At 40.3% G+C, this 16,424-nt stretch overlaps 1 protein-coding gene across 1 annotated transcript in view; it reads left to right on the forward strand.

Moving 5' to 3' along the window:
• The window catches only part of LOC122810253 (c-Maf inducing protein), a gene marked incomplete in the record, with an annotated part of 1,337,359 nt that overhangs the window by 725,754 nt on the left and 595,181 nt on the right, over positions 1–16,424 (forward strand). The window contains 1 exon segment of the mRNA XM_044081790.1: positions 9,600–9,703. Coding sequence (XP_043937725.1) covers positions 9,600–9,703 — 104 coding nt within the window.

Here is a 16,424-nt window from a genome sequence, read left to right on the forward strand (position 1 = left end):
CTCCTTAGATGTGCACAGTCAACTTTGATTTTACTTGGACAGGACTAAACCTCAAAGGAAATCTGAACAACTGCTGGTGGCATTTGCTGCAGGGGCAGAGGGGAAGGCTATTTGAAAACAAACCATTTCTAAATGGATAGGCCTTTGCATTAATTTCTGCTATAAGCACCAAGGAAAAGGGGATTAGACCCCATTCAACCAGGGCTGCATCTACCTCTACAGCCTTTCTCAGAGGTGTCCCTACCAGAGACATCCTAGAAGCTGCTACCTGGAGTTCTGTACATACATTCACCAAGCATTACCATTTGCCAATTTTCTCTAAATCCAGAGCTGGCTTTGCCACTGCAGTCTTGCAGGGCTTTTTAGCTGGTCCTAATGCTATCTAAATTCCTCCTCCCATCCTTAGCTTTGGGAATCTACCCAAATGCGATGACTGCAACAGTGAAACTTGAAGAACATAGTACAGTTGTGTACATGTACCATACATGTAGATGTTAGTGTATTCACTGTTGCAGTCCTGGTTAGCCCCCGACTTCTTTTGGCTATACCTCTATTCTCCTTTACTATACTTAAAAGCTTTTTGATGTATTTGCTTTTTTGTTGGAGGTGTAACCTTGTGTATGTGTGTGTGTGTGTGTATATATATATATATATATATATATATATATATATATATATATATATATATATAAATATTTAATTGCTTCCCATTAAGGGGGGCACCTGACATCTGGGGCAAGAAATACTGATGTAATGGCATCGGCTGCATGCTTTATACCCTTGGCGACCTGACGTCACGGAAGATGAGACAGCAACCAACGCAGGACCCAAGACTTTGATAATCAGGCCGACCTGAGGGCTATTGCAAGCAGATACCCAAATGTGATGACTGCAACAGTGAATACACTCGAACATCTACATTTATGGTAAGTGTACTCAGCTGTACTTTCTTTGACTGAACCTTTGCCGGCATGTTTGATCCAATATTTACAACCTCTGTTACCGTTCATTCGGGCTAGAATTAAGGACACTACCCAATTCCTACAAATTGTATTGGATTCCCAACTTGAATCTAATTGGCTTATGTGCACCCTTGATGTGAAATCCTTATATACCAGTATATCACACTGGGCAGGGTTGCAAGCTTTGGATTACTGGTTTAGTAGAGCTGGGTTGTATACACCGGGATTTAATACACTTCTCACTTGTATGGCTGAGCACGTTCTAACCAGAAATGTTTTTTATTTTAAAGGGAGTTGTTATTGGGAAACACAGGGGACAGCTATTGGGGGCCTCATTTGCTGCCATTTATGTAGATCTTTTTATGGGATATATAGAAGAAGAACTAATTTAGAATGAGGCCCATAATATTTACTTGCCAGAAATAGACATATGGAGGAGATTTCTAGATGACTGTTGGTTGGTGTGGCTTGCGGATATTGAATATCTACGGGAGTTTGAACAATATTTGAATGATAGCAAATGGGGTATTGAATTTTCCTTTTCTTACAGTTATAAGGAAATTAATTATCTAGATGTCAAGGTTGTGAGAGAACCTGATCATACTTTGCGCACTTTGGTGTATAGAAAGTACCCACAATGTAACAATTTATTGTACGCTTCTGGTCTGCACCCCACACACACAATCAGAAATATTCTCAAGCCAATTCTTAAGAATTGGAAAGATTTGTTCAAAAGAAAAAGATTTCAACAGCTCTAGGGATGATCTCACTTGTAGGTTTCTCAGTAGAGGTTATAGGATGGGGGACGTTGTCACAGCCAGAGAGTGGGCTTCCAAACAGCCCAGGCCCGAGTTGTTAACTTATAAGGAGAAGAATGAATGTAAGGAATCCTATACATTGAGACTAATAAATTATGGTCGAAATGTCAATGTATTAAGGAATGTGGTTAGTAAACATTGGAATATACTGTTGGCCAATGAGGAATTGGGTCAGATATTGCCGGAACATTGTCAGTTTTCCTTCCGTAGAGGCAAGACACTGAGATCCTACTTTTCTTATTACAAACATTATGGCATAAACAAGAATTATGCAGATCAGTTAACAGTCACAGGGGAGAAACTAGTTGGATCTTTTCCATGTGGGTACTGTTCTTCATGTCAACACATTTGTAAGTCTAAACAATTTTCCAGCCAGAATATGGGTCAAGTGTATGATATTCATATTCATTTTTATGCTAACTGTGGATCAGACTGGGTCATTTATTTGGCCAGTTGTACCTGTCCCTCTTTTTATGTGGGACAAACGTCCAGACCCCTTCGTTTGAGAATGTCTGAACATATGAGTGACATTTGCAACAAACGCATCCACCAGTGCCTTGTGTAGGCACTGTCAGTCACATTCTACTGCTACATTCAGGTTCACTGTTATAGATAAAGTACAGGGTGATAGGAAATGTAAGAGGGGTTGGCATTCCTTATTAAATTATAAGGAAAATAGATGGATTGTCAAGTTAGGTGCACTTTTCACACCAGGGCTCAATGATAAATTATAATATAGCTTTAAATACATGAGATGTGATATCACAGGAAGTGAGGGAGCTTGAATATTTAAACAGTGTAACTTGTTGTTTGTAGTATCACTGATGAAGGCTCTGCGCCAAAACTGGTTTGACAACTCTGTTCTACAATAAAGGATTTCACTAATGTGTCTGTTCTGGTGCTGGCTCTGTTTGTTGTTTGGTCTTGTAGAGTACACCCATATATATGTGTGTGTGTATGTATATATATATATATATATATATATATATATGTGTATATATATATATATATATATATATATGTATGTGTGTGTGTGTGTGTATGTATATATATATATATATATATATATATATATATATATTACATTTTTTTGGCAGTTGTCCTAATTGTAAACAACTTTAAAACTAATGGCTTCAGGGGATATACACTAAATTCAGCAACAGACGCCACCAGTTTCGTAAGTTGTACACAAAACGTTATGTCTCTGTCCATGTCAGTTAATAGTACAGTGTTCCCACATCATCCCTGCAAAGAAACCAGTGTGTTTACCTGTATAATAGTTTATTAGAATTAAAACCATAAGTAAAATGTCAGCAAGTATGGAGGTAGTAGCTGTTACCAACTTTGCACATAATCAGTTATTCTGTAGTACTAGCCACTTAAAAAAAGATTTATTTTGAGAAAGTAGACCACAGCATTGGTGTCTTAAATTTCCTAATACAAAATGTTACCAATGTCTATAATGGATTTAAAGCTTCTTTCCTGGATGGCTATTTTCTTGATGACATAACCTAAGTAAGAAGAATATCCTATTTTTTTTTAACCATTCTTCCCTCCAACCATATATTAAGCCTCTCTCCTAACTCTCAATTGACTTGTTCATTCCTTTTGAGGTGAGAGACTTATGGCCTAGTCTTTGCACTGGAGATGATCAAGACAACTTGGAATGGTACACATCTGTTTGAGGGATCTGGGTGTTTACTTAAGCCCCAGCATTCCCTGGACATACCCAGAGCATCTCAGAGGGTGGTGTGCCATGAGCTATTTCAGTGTATGTACATGCCTTTACACATATGTAACCTTTTGGCTCTGCTTCTACTTGTGTACAGCGCTTCTACATGATCTCTAGTTTCCACAAAGCATTCGGCAGTAGTAAATGTGCTCAAGCACTGAACCTAGTTTCCTTTCACCAAACTGAGTAAGCTAGCTTAACACTGTTATTCCTCTCCTTCCCCACTTCATTTCCATTAGGTACCTGAATTGGAATTCAAACTCTGGTCTTTTTGGTCGTAGCTAGTGCTTTATCTCTCTAGGCCTGTGGTTTAGAGTCCTGATTTGCAAAATCCTTATGAAATTGCTAATTTAAATATTTTTATCAAGAAGAAACTTTTTCATTCATGCCAAGTTGTTTAATTTTCTCCTTTAAGTTAGTCCACTCATTTGCTAGTCCCTTCTCCCAGTAGAAAGACCAAGGACAAGAGTGAGATTGCCCTGTACTTTCAAAGGGTAGTAACTCTGTTTCTGTATTGAAAAGACACAAGATTGCATGTTTCATTTATGGTTGAGGCATTTACAGGAGAAGTGGCTGTGAATCACTGATGAATACTTGTAAGGTTAGACTTGTGCCTAGCTCGATTTCACTAGAGCACTTTTAAGCATGGGATGTCAGTGACTTAACAGACATCACTTTTCAGAGCTCAGCATCTAAATGTTGCTTTTATATTGCATCAGCTGCTATAATTTGGAACTTGGGTATTTGGCAGCAGCTGATCGTGTTTTACATTTCGCCAGTACTGATCCTGTGTTACTGCCCATTACCTATTTTTTTCAGGCATACAGAATCTTTTGCTTCCCTTCTTTGTATCCTAGTTATTTCAAATTGTCAATCTGCAGCTGATTACAGCTGTAACTATAGTCAGTGGGAAAGTTGTAATATTAACGGATTTCAAATTAGTCTTGACACAATACATCACTGTGGCAAAAAACAAAAAGTATGGAGCAGTTCTATACAGCTCACCAAAGCAGGAAATAGTCTTCTTATTCTAACCTGGGAAACATTATTGGCAAATGCAAATCTGTTGAGAAACAACCTCTTAACAGATTTGAATGTTATTACTGGATTTTTTCCTTTCACCGTGGCTCTTTTCCTGAGATAGTGTCATCCAGAAATAAAGAAAGACCAGTAGCTTATCCTCCCCAGAATAATTCCAGCAGGTTGCATTTCTTTTTTTAAAAACAAGTTTATTGTTTTAACATATAAGAGAAATATCATAACAATTTTATACAAATAATTAAAAATAGGTATTATTATAATATTCAACAAAACAACTAAAGTATTTACAAAGACATCCACTACAATCAGATCAATTAATTAAACTAAAATACTGTGCTATTGAAATTAGAATTTTTTTAACAAATTTTGTAAATTATCCCATACAATAAAATGTGATGTTTTTCTAGTTGTTCTCATTCTAATTGTGCTTATTTCCATATGACACATTATATTCATAACATTTTTAAATTCATTGAACGAAGGAGGTGTATCTGAAATCCAATTTCTAGTTATTATTTTCCTAGCCACTGCTAGGATAGACCATAACAAGGGAAGCTTAATCTTTTAACACATTGAGGTACAGGTGTGTTGAATAATATAAGAGACTTAGAAATAATGAAATTATCTGTAAAAGAGCCTGCAAAATTCATTAATTGACTTCCAGTATTCTTTCAACTTCATACAGTCATAAAACATATGAGCCCAGTCAGCATTAATTTCTACATTACATCTCTTACATAGATTATCTTTATTATTAATTTTATTCATCATCAAAGGTGTATAAAAGATCTATGTAAAAATTTCCATGTATAAAGTCTCTAGACAATGGAAGATGTAGTTCTATAAGCAGATTCCAATATATATTGTTTATCTTGTTGAGTTGGTGGGTCCCCATTAATAGAGGTGAAATAATTCCAGTATGAATCTACATTGTAAAAAGTTTCTTGTCTGATAATTTTATGTATATATGAAAGTTTACCTTTATCAGAAACTTTATGCTGTAAATTTATGATCAAGTAATCAATCAGTTTTGGAATAGATTCTTTAACTGTTATAGACATTAGATCTATTCTATCAATGAAATGTTGTCTAAAGATCTGAACCTCTAACCAGCAAGTTTCTCTTAGATCAAATTCTTGTTTTAAGAAATCTAGATTTTTAACTTTATTATCAGATATCAGCTGATACCAGAACTTTAGATTATTATCTATAGCTAAATGAGCTCCTTCAGAAGTAGATGACATAAGCATACCCTGAGTATAAATTATAGGGAATACAATAAAATTCCATTCCCTATACTTAGGGTGCATGAATATAAAGTTACGATAACTAATAATAATATTTAATGGGTAACAGACCATATGTTTAGGTGTAATAGGTGAAGTACAAAATTCCTTTAGCAACCACAACATGGAGTTATTTATAATCATATTTTTATGTGTTAAGGAGATTTTCATGAAGTGCATACTAATTATCTCCCAATAATCTTTCCATTTTGACATATGACCGATCTATTAATAAAGTAATAACTTTTATAATAGAAGAGATGATATATAAATTAAAGTCTGGAAAAGAAATACCCCTTGAGACCAGCTATTAGTATGTTTCTTTAATGCAATCCTAGGTCTATTAGGTGCCCATAAGAAATTTAACATTAGTGTATTCAGTTTCTTGATAGTTATTTTTGTAGGTGAAAGTATTATTGATTGTATTAAGTATAAAATCTTGGGGAATATTATCATTTTAATAATTGTAAGTCTCTCCTCCATAGTAAAAAACATATTATTCCAGGTATTAAAAAGATTTTGTATATTAAGAAAACAGGTATTATAGTTATTATATATAATAGATTTAATATCTTTAGATAGTATTATACCTAAATAAGTTATCTGACCTGAGTTGGGTACATATTTAGTAAAATCACTAATGAGAGTATTTTTTCGTGTATATATAGGTAGTATTTTAGTTTTTTCTTCATTGAATATTAAACCAGAAATACTTTTAAAATTCATCATTTTATCAAATAAAGACTGCATAGAAGAATTAGATCCTGCTGATGTAATTAGCAGGTTGCATTTCTCATCAACTCTGCAAACAGGCAGTTCAGTTCCTTTTTTGTTAAAATGAACTGGAAGTGAAACTAAGGGGAAGACCAGTAGTTTTTTTTCTTTGAGGGGCACCAGACTCAAAATGCCAGTCTGTCTCCTTTTTCCAAGAAAAATTGAGCTCAGCTTTTATTAACACAGAGACTACATGTGAGTAGTACTCCAAAAGGCACAAAATGGTGTTAAATTTTGGGTTTCATTCACTTTGATATTTCTGTCTGTTTTCGACGCAAGGTAGTGAGGTGGGACTCATCTTAGCATCTTGCAAGACATTATCTCTGCTAGTGCTTCGGATGCTTTTCTTTACAGGGAGCAGCACTCGTGTATGTAGAGAATTATTTCTAACTAAAGGATATAAAAAAGAAATGGCTTGTGTTAAACATAGTCTAATATATGCAAATATATAATTTTACCATTTTTTAATGTATTTTTTTAATCTTGCTTCTCATTATGTATATATTGATATTCATTGCTCCAGAAATCTGATTCTTGCTGTCTTTTGTCCTCTGTTTTGCTTTCTTTTCTCATAAGAAAAGACACAAAATATGTTGATCAGGATAGGCTTTAATTCTAAAAGAAAAGTTAGAATTAAAAACAGGTTCTTTTTCAGGGCTGGTGTTTTAAGTAGTTTTATTCAGAAGTTGTAATATCAGTGTGTCTGCCTGAACCTGGCCTAGCATCTAATACAGCATATGCAAGTTTGATGTCCAAACTGGAGAGGGAAATGATGGTCACTTTCCAGCTTGACAGCCAGTTTACTATGACCTGTATGGTAAAGGAGTGTACCACAAGTTGTGAACATAATGTAGAAAGTAGCATTCACTTTAAGTGTAGGTGCTAGGCTTACTACACGTGTGCCAGCACACTTTGTGATTTTTCAGTATGATTTATGCTGTGTGCAGACTACACCACATACACCAACTAAACTAACTCCCTAGCCCATTGGTTTGTATGTCTTGTGTGCATTCATAGTTTTTGTTGCCATAGATTTCACCACAACAGCTGACGTTCATGTCTCACAATGTTGTAGGGCATCAAAGTGTACAGACCTGAGCCTTTGTCCTTAAACATATAAAATATTTCATCTTCATCACATGTAGCTCCCAACTGTCCCTGAATTTGCAGGTCATTCCTGAATTTGGCTCATATTTTTATCCCATCTCTCATAAAGTGTTTGCTTGTCTGGTAAACCACTGAGGATTACAGTCCGTCAGTAATGCCAGACATAACAGTTTCTTCTTGTTCAGAAAATGCACGTTGATGTTTATGTAAAACTTGTTGTTCTATTAACATTTTATGTGAATTAGAGTAATGTTTAAAAATTGTTGTTAATTTTGGGCCTTTGTATCCCATTATTTTTTGGCTTTGCCCCAGATTATTCCACAAAGAAGTTGAGAGGTATAACACTCTGTCACTTCCAAATTGTACTGGCATTTTTTCAACAGTGCCTGATGAAGCTGTCAGAAAGCTCTCTTGCCTCCCATTTCTTCACACTTCACATCATGTTAAGTGCTTGTACCATGGTGACCAGGGGGGAATAATCCCATTCTTAGATTAACCTCCTTCATTAGTTTAGCTGGATTATTAATTTAACTGGGAGTCACACATTTTGTAAATTTAGCAATGCTTTATTGAAACTGATCCACGAAAGGTAAATGGAATGGTCACGTCATCAAAACAGCTAGCTCATGGTCACCACAAAATGTGTGCTTTTTTTTTCACTGCATGACACATTGACTTTTGTGTTAATTATGTTAAGTAACAGGGAGGCACCCATGGCCTTTTCCTTTAGTTTACAGTTGCATATGCAAGCAGCAGTACCCTAAAGTGGTTGACAGCTATCAGATCAAGGTTCACTTGAAGTCAGTTAATTGAAAATAACTAAATCTAATGTAGCACCATGTCTCTAGATGTATTTAACGTTTTCAGGATGGAACTGTATGTACGCCTGTCAGAGTTCAGTGACTGGTTAGCCAATGCATCTGTATTATTTCACAGGTTATGATGTCATGTACAGCTGTCACTGACATTACCAAAAGTTGAAGATGAGGCACCTTTACAGGGACTATGACGCATTTCATAAGGGCTGCCATAGAGAGTGTATGGCTCAAACCATTCCTCGTTGTTTGCCTTGTCCGACATATACAGATGCATCAACAGACTGGTGGAGTGCATTAGGGGCTTGGAAAGAAATCCCAGTTCCATTGATGATGATTATCATATTCCCAGTAGCTCAGCACTTCCCCCCATGGATGCAAGAAATAATAAATAGTGAAGCAGATCACTCTCTCTGGGGGAGTGAATGGGACACTTGAGTATTATGGGAGGAAGGCTTGATGGTCAGAGGTGGACCAAATCAAACTAGTGGGTTAACAATTTAAAAAATCGGTGTTCAAAAGCCATATCAGTTAAAAAAAAAAAAAAAAAAAAAAAAAAATTGCAGATGGTAAACTCCCCATCATTTTTTTTGTTTGCAGTATTCCCACTGCTACTGTTTCAGGTTTGGCACACCCTCTTACTTTCTGCTACTGATAATTGTTTAGTTGTTGTTCAGCTTGGCCGAAATTCCACGGTCACTGCGCTTATATTCATAAATTCAATCCATGTATCATTTTATAAGCACTTTCCAGATGGAGCTTCATGATAAAACATTCCTGATTAAAGTTTAGCAAAGACTGTAAGTCAGAAAAAAAATCTGAATTTATTATTGAAAATAACGATACTTCGAATTGCTGTTTAATTTTATAATTCTGAATTGCTTGCTAGGTTCTGCGGTGTCATATTGGTGCCCTGTTTAGTTTTAGTAGTAGGTAGAGCCATATGAAGGTGTTTGAGGCAAACAGACAGTAGCTGCTAACTGCTAATTTTTTCTTTCTAGGGCAACCTCTGTACAGGATGTTATGGTGTTGAGATTTATGTGTGTCTCTTTTCTTCTACCAAGGATTTTGGAAAATGTCCCCGGTTAAGACTTTTTACTCAGGAGTACATTTTGGCACTGAATGAACTGAATGCGGGAATGGAAGTGGTGAAGAAGTTTATTCACAGGTGAGATATTACTATGAGCCTTTGATCAGTGTATTCCTTTCTCTGCTGGTATTAACTTTGCTCCTGGTAGATTACTGTTTTATCCATACCTAACCTTTTGTTTTAGTGGCAATTTTAAAACAGTATATGTTGCCTTAGACATGCTTCTGTCTCTTAACAGTTAAAAGTTTCACTTTGAACTTTAAATGATAGACTGTTGTCATGTGTCAGTCTTCTTTGTAGTAGTAGCAGCAGCAGCAGGAGTAGGATCATCTCAGTTGGACATGAGTTAAATGTTATCTTTTGCCTGTGGCTTAATTCCGAGTTGTACAACTCTGCATCCAGGAAGTATTGTTTAGGCATACTATGATGTAACAGTATTCTTGCTTACTGGAGTAGCACCAGACTACATATGCTGAAGCAGGGGGCTGCTTCTAATAAAATAAACTGTAGAAGATTAAGGAAAGCCTATAACACCAACAACAAAGGTTTCCTGCATTTGTTTGAGACAGTTAATACATAAAACATGGAAAAAATGATGTATGATCTGTAGCAGAGCTAAAATTCAATGTAGTGAGATAATATGAGTCCAATAATAAAGCAGTGGTAGCTTTGAACTGAGTAGTTCACAGTTACTTAGTATGACAATCAAACAACATAATACTGTTGCAGAAGTGCATGCAGTACTTTCTTAGAGGTAAGTTTTAGCTATGTCTGTTTTATGAAATGCAATACAGTGGAATATTTTATGTTATGTAACAGATTAATCTCCATAAATAAAAGGAGCAATGATGGTATTGCAAAAAATGTATTTGACGCCCAGTGCTTGGATCTAATTCTTATGTACAAGAACCCATGATGTTATGTTGTCCCTGTTTCGCCTTCCTTCTTGTTGGTTGGGTTCACAGTTGGTCATCTGCTATGACTCTGCCGTATTCTAAAGCTTGAGAGCTTCCACTGGCTCGAAGCTAGACCCCATCCCATCATGCCCAGCTCTAGTTACCCAGATCTCGTTTGCTCCTTGAAGCTTCAAGATTGCTGGAGACTGGCTTAGAGCTAAGTTTTTTTATTTTTCTTATTATATTCTCTACTAAACTCTTAAAGTCTTAAAAGATCCCTATCTCCATTTTGGCTGTTGTTGTTCAGGCCATCATTTCTTCCTTCAGTCCTATTCCCTTATGAATCCATTTTTAGTTAGAGGATTCACCCTTGCTTTCACCTGCTTCAGTTAGAGGGTTTCCCATTATTCCCTCCTTCTCCCTTTTCTGCTTAAGGAGTTAGCCGTTTAAGTTAGAGCCTCTCCTCGGTTTTGGGAGTTGTCGTTTAACTTACAAAAACAAAATTTAGGTATAGTGTTTTTTGTGATTGTGATTGTAGGGTGATGTACTTCTCCTACAGCTATAGTTTTGTTGTGCTTGTTGCTGTTTTGTGCTTATCAACAATGTCTAAAGAAGTGCCCAAGGAATCCAAGCCTGGATTCAAAAAGTGTGACTCTTGCTCCCAATAAATGTCCCTGACTGATGGACATACTAGCTGTGTTTATTGCATGGGAGCTGTGCACTTGCAGGACTCATGTTCCGTTTGTCATGCTTTCAGGGCCAGAGTCCTGCAGGACCGCAAAAACAGACTTATATTGAGGGGTTTAACTCCACACAGAAGGCACTCCCAAGCCCAGCCGAGAATCGAACGGGAGAACCTCTTGCTGTGAGCGTTGTTACTTCACAGCAAGAGGTTCTCCCATTTGATTCTCAGCTGGGCTTGGGAGTGCCTTCTGTGTGGAGTCTGCATGTCCTCCCCGTGGTTGGGTAGCATTCGAAAGACATGCATATGTAAATGGGCATGCCTTTGTTGAAGGTTGAGTGTCGAGCTGGAACCTCGGCATTTCGTAAAAATCTACTGCCAATCATTAGCGGACCGGAGTTCCGCTGTGGTGACCCCTTCCCGGGAAAAGCCGAAAGACAAACAACAACATTAAAAGGTCCCTTTGACACACCAGTGGAAGGGAATCATGTTAAAAAATTGGAAAAATCCTCCAAACTGACATCTCCATCAGTTCCGACCTTGGAGCCGTTGACGCAGAAAGACAAATCCTCCAGTTTGTTGGATCCGAAACTTTTCGGGCCTGACGAGACTTTATCTCCTGTGGTTCCATCAGTGTCCTCAGAACCATGTAGGAGTCACAAAAGGACTTAGGTCTCCACCTTTGGAACGGGTGCAGTCCGCTCCACAGTCACCGCTTCGTCAGTCTGTGACGGGCAGTCACCTATCGTCCACCCACTCCTCTCGGTTGTCCAGGATCCTTTCAGACAATGATGTGGAGAGGGTGGTGAAGCCCAGCCCATATGGATGTGGAGCTGACTACTCTATCTCTCGGATCATCTATTCCTCCTTCGACTCACCTGAGCTCGGAGCCAGAGTGCATGGAAGTCATTGTGGTGAAACCGTCGGTTCCAAAAACCTTCGGTCTCTTTGTTCCGACATCCGCTCCAATCTCCTCGATAGCTCCTTCTATTGACGGATCTGGGAGCCGACACTCAGTCATCAGCTCAGAGGGGGGGGCATCGGTGCCTTGTCTGACCCCACTCTGCCTCTTGGAGCTTCGGCGCAGGTGAGTTCGGTTCCCACATCTGCCTTTGACCCATCGCCCTTGGTGCAAGAGAGGTCTTTTGACTCTTCGGAGCTGGGGACCCTCTCGGGCCAGGATCGTGGTGCCTTCGAGGTGATGAGGAATGTGCTGTCCTCACAGACGGCTTTTCCCTTGGCTTCAGTTACTCCATCCCCTATGGAGCCACTGTGTCTTCCCTCTCACCACTCCTCCATTCTAAGCGTAGGGAACCAATGTTCCAGGATGCCCCATTGAGCGACCCCCCCCCTTTCCAAAACCTTCCCAGAGCATCCCCCTGTCTCAGAGGTGTCTCAGAAGAGGACATGTAAGAGGAAGCATGTGGACTCCCCTGAGTCCCTGACATTGGACATGGACTTGAAGGACTCAGAAGGGTCTCCATGGTCCCCCCCTGAGGATGTCTCATTCTTGGACATCTTGGAAATCCTCAGGCAGGGGGGTGGATGGAAGTCCCTTTCCCCTGCTGAAGATGAGTCCGTGTACCTGGATGCATTCGGTTCCCGACTCTCCACCTCTTGGGTGTCTCTGCCCTTTGACCCGCTGTTAGGGATAGTAAGTTGAAAGGTGTGCAGCTCTCCGGAATTGATGGAGCCAGATCTGCGGAGTCCCAGTAAGTTCATAACTGCACCAGATGACAAACCTCTCCTAACCAAGGACATGCCAGTTGATGCTGTGGTGGTGGCGGTGGCCACTAAGAAAGAATTAGCATAGACCTCTACTTCTGTCCATCCGCTGAACCGAGAGTCCTGTACAATGGACAGATACGGGGAGTGTGTCTTTTCTTCAGCGGCCTTTACTCTCAGGTCACTGAATTATTTATCCCAGTTCATCCATCTTCAGAGGGATCTCCTGAAAGAGCTAGGAGATACCCTACAGGATCTATCTCCTATGCAGCCAGTGGAGCGATCAGGGCTGCAGGCACAGGAGTCACCTTACGGAGACATTCCTAGATGCACCTTTGTCAATTTGCAGAGCCCTTCAAGTCCTCCTTTACTAATGCCCCTTTTGATGGCTCGTCGTCATTCAGGCCTAAGGTGTAATAGATCTCTAACTAGGTGTGAGCAAGATGGCAAGACTCTCTCTGCTGTTGGACTATGTTTTTCCGCGCTGTCTAAACCTTATCCAAAAGGTCAAAAAGGCAGAAAATTGTGGTTCCAGAAATCCCAGGGAGCTTCGCCTGATGCACGTGGTGACCCCCCCCCCCCCGGGGCAGAGGGGGTAATAGTAATGGGAGACACCGCCCTCATGGCAGAGGTTGTCCGCAGAGTCAGGGCGACAGAGATATGTTCTCTGATAGGCCTTTCCAGCACTCCTGAAAGGAGGCCTGCCTGTCCACCTCTGGAGGCAGTTGGGGGAAGATTGTCACTGTACCCAGAAGCCTGGTAAAGTATCACAAAAGATGCGTGGGTACAGTCGATAATATCCAGGGGATACAGTATTCCTGTCTACATGCCACATCTTCCCAGGAAACAAAAATCCATCCCAGATGCGTCACCCAATCTAAGGGAACAAGCAACTCTAGAAGTTCAAACGTTGCTAAGAAAAACAGTCATCCAAGAAGTCCCCACAGGCCAAATCGGGTCTGGAACTTACTCGAGGTTCTTTTTAGTACCAAAGAAAACAGGGGACTGGAGGCCCATTTTGGACCTCCGCAGACTCAAGAAGTCTGTCAAGAAGACAAAGTTCTGGATGGTGTCACTGCAGTCCATACTTCCCTTCCTCAGAAAGGGCAATTGGATGTGCTCCATCCATCTCCATGATGCGTACTACCAAGATCAACAGGCAATCCAGGAGATTTCTACGCTTCCGGCTGGGAGACGGTCACTACCAGTTCAGAGCTCTGCCCTTTGGCCTCACCACAGCCCCCAAAGTGTTCACCAAATGCATGGCAGTAGTCACGGCTCACCTGAGGCATCTAGGATTCCGGATGTTTCCATATCTGGACGACTGGCTTGATACCACCACCACCGAGCATCGACTAACTGAGACAAGGGACACCACAATCTGCCTTTGCTCTCAGCTAGACATCACTATAAGCTACGAAAAGTCTGCCTTGTTAATATCTCAAAGGACTCGAGCAAGATTTGTTCTGAAAGTCCTGAGTTCAGTGGTGGCAGCAGTAATGCTAGTTCCCTTGGCGCGCTTCCATATGAGGTTATTGCATGGCTCCTGTTTGCTCAATGGTCCACGCAATATCTACCCATGTTTCACGAAATTCTCATTACGGAGACCCGCAAGAAGGACCTAAAATGGTGGTTTCAGTCTACCCAGCTGACATTAGGCAGACTGTTCGTCCTCCCTCAACCAGTGGCCACAGTGACCACGGATGCTTCCCAGGTAGGGTGGGGGGCATTATCTGGGACAGACTGTTCATGGAAATTGGCAACGACACGAGTACCATTTGCACATAAATGTCCTCGATGAGAGCGGTGCTCCTGGCATTGCAAGCACTTCACAGATGTTCTTCGTGTTTCACTGTTGCAGTCATTACATTTCGGTTATCTGCTTGCAGTAGCCCTCAGTCGGCCTGATTAACAAAGCATTGGGTCCTGCATCTGTCGCTGTCCCTTCTTCCATGACGTCTATAAAACATGCAGCTGACGCCATTACATCAGTCTTTCTTGCCATGCAGTGCCCGAAACAGAAGCAGTTTGCAAGTGCCGGTCGGCCGACTTCTGAAATTTTCATTTTGAGTTTCAGAACCGATGTCTTCAACTAAAGCTAAGTACCCCATTGGGAAAACTTTGTTTTCTTGCTCCTTACCGATGTCAGTTGTTGTGTCTTTCGGCTTTTCCCGGTTAGGGGTTGCCACAGCGGAACTCTGGTCCACTAATGATTGGTAGTTGATTTTTACGTGTCGAGTTACCAGCCCTGATGCACAACCTTCAACGAAGGTACGCCCATTCACACATGTCTGCACGCAGAAGACGCTCTAGCTGAGAATCGAACCGGACAGCGTCTTACTGTGAGGAGACAATGCTACCGCAGCACCACCACAAAAGTTAATAATTGCATTACTTGTGGAAAGCAAATACCTCATAAAGATTTTCATTCGTACTGTATTTCTTGCCTAGGCCCTGACCACAACGTACCTTGCTGTTGGTTTTGTGCTTTATTTAATCAGCGCGCTATCTGTCATCAGTATGTTTTTGCTTTAAATATTTTAGTTCTTAGTTTAATTATCCAGAAATGTCGTCAGTTAGCCATCCGACTACCGGGATTTTGAAAAAATGCAAAGATAAAGACAGTTACAGGCAGCCGAGGTCCAAAACTGTCGTCGACGCTTCTCCTAAGCCAGTTGGCCGGTACTCAAGTGAGGCGCTTTTGCAGCCCCTGATACCCTCTACTTCTGATTCGCAAGCCTCTACTGAGACCCATTCGAAGTCCGGTATGCCGTGAGATGCTTCAACTATGGAACCCGCGGATGTATCTACCTTGGATGGGTCCAGAGCCACTGTGCAGGCACCGGCTTCTGAGGGTGTATTCAGGCCTACGGACTTGCAAATTAAACCGATGCCTCCTTCTTCATTTAGGCCAAAATCTCGAACCATGCCTAAAAAACCGACGCCCAGGTCGCATGCTCGGGTCTCTATGCCTAAAAAACAAATAAGAATGGCTGAAGATCTTATAACTCTAATCTGGGGAAGCCAACCTCCCCCTTCTAAGAGACCTAGGACTGAAGTTGTTTATGAATTTTCTGACCAGGATTCTGATTTTTCTGATTCTTCTGATGATCTGGATTTGCCATGATCTACTTATGAGGATTCTGATGCAGAGGACTCTATTCCCTCTGCGTCTCCTCCAGAGGATTTTTCTTTTGGTGAAAACTTACATACTCAGTGAGCATTTCCACTTCGAAAGCCAGTATTTTTCTGATTCAGAAAAGAGACTTAGGGATTTCTTACTCCTGCTTCAGCATAGGCCTTTAGCTATTCCTCCTGTACTAGACATTGTTGATGATGCTTTTTCTGAATCTAGTTTGGCCGCTGATTCTTTGCCTTCTGCTCCCAGAAAACCTGACCGATATTACAGGGTTCCTGATTCATACAAGTTCTTTTTAAAAATCGGGCGGCGCAGTGGTGCAGCAGTTAATGCTGTCGCCTCACAGCAAAAGGTTCT

The sequence above is a fragment of the Protopterus annectens genome, chromosome 8.part1, assembly GCF_019279795.1.
Source record: "Protopterus annectens isolate FY-2018-M chromosome 8.part1, PAN1.0, whole genome shotgun sequence".
In the NCBI taxonomy this organism is placed as follows: Eukaryota; Metazoa; Chordata; order Ceratodontiformes; family Protopteridae; genus Protopterus; species Protopterus annectens.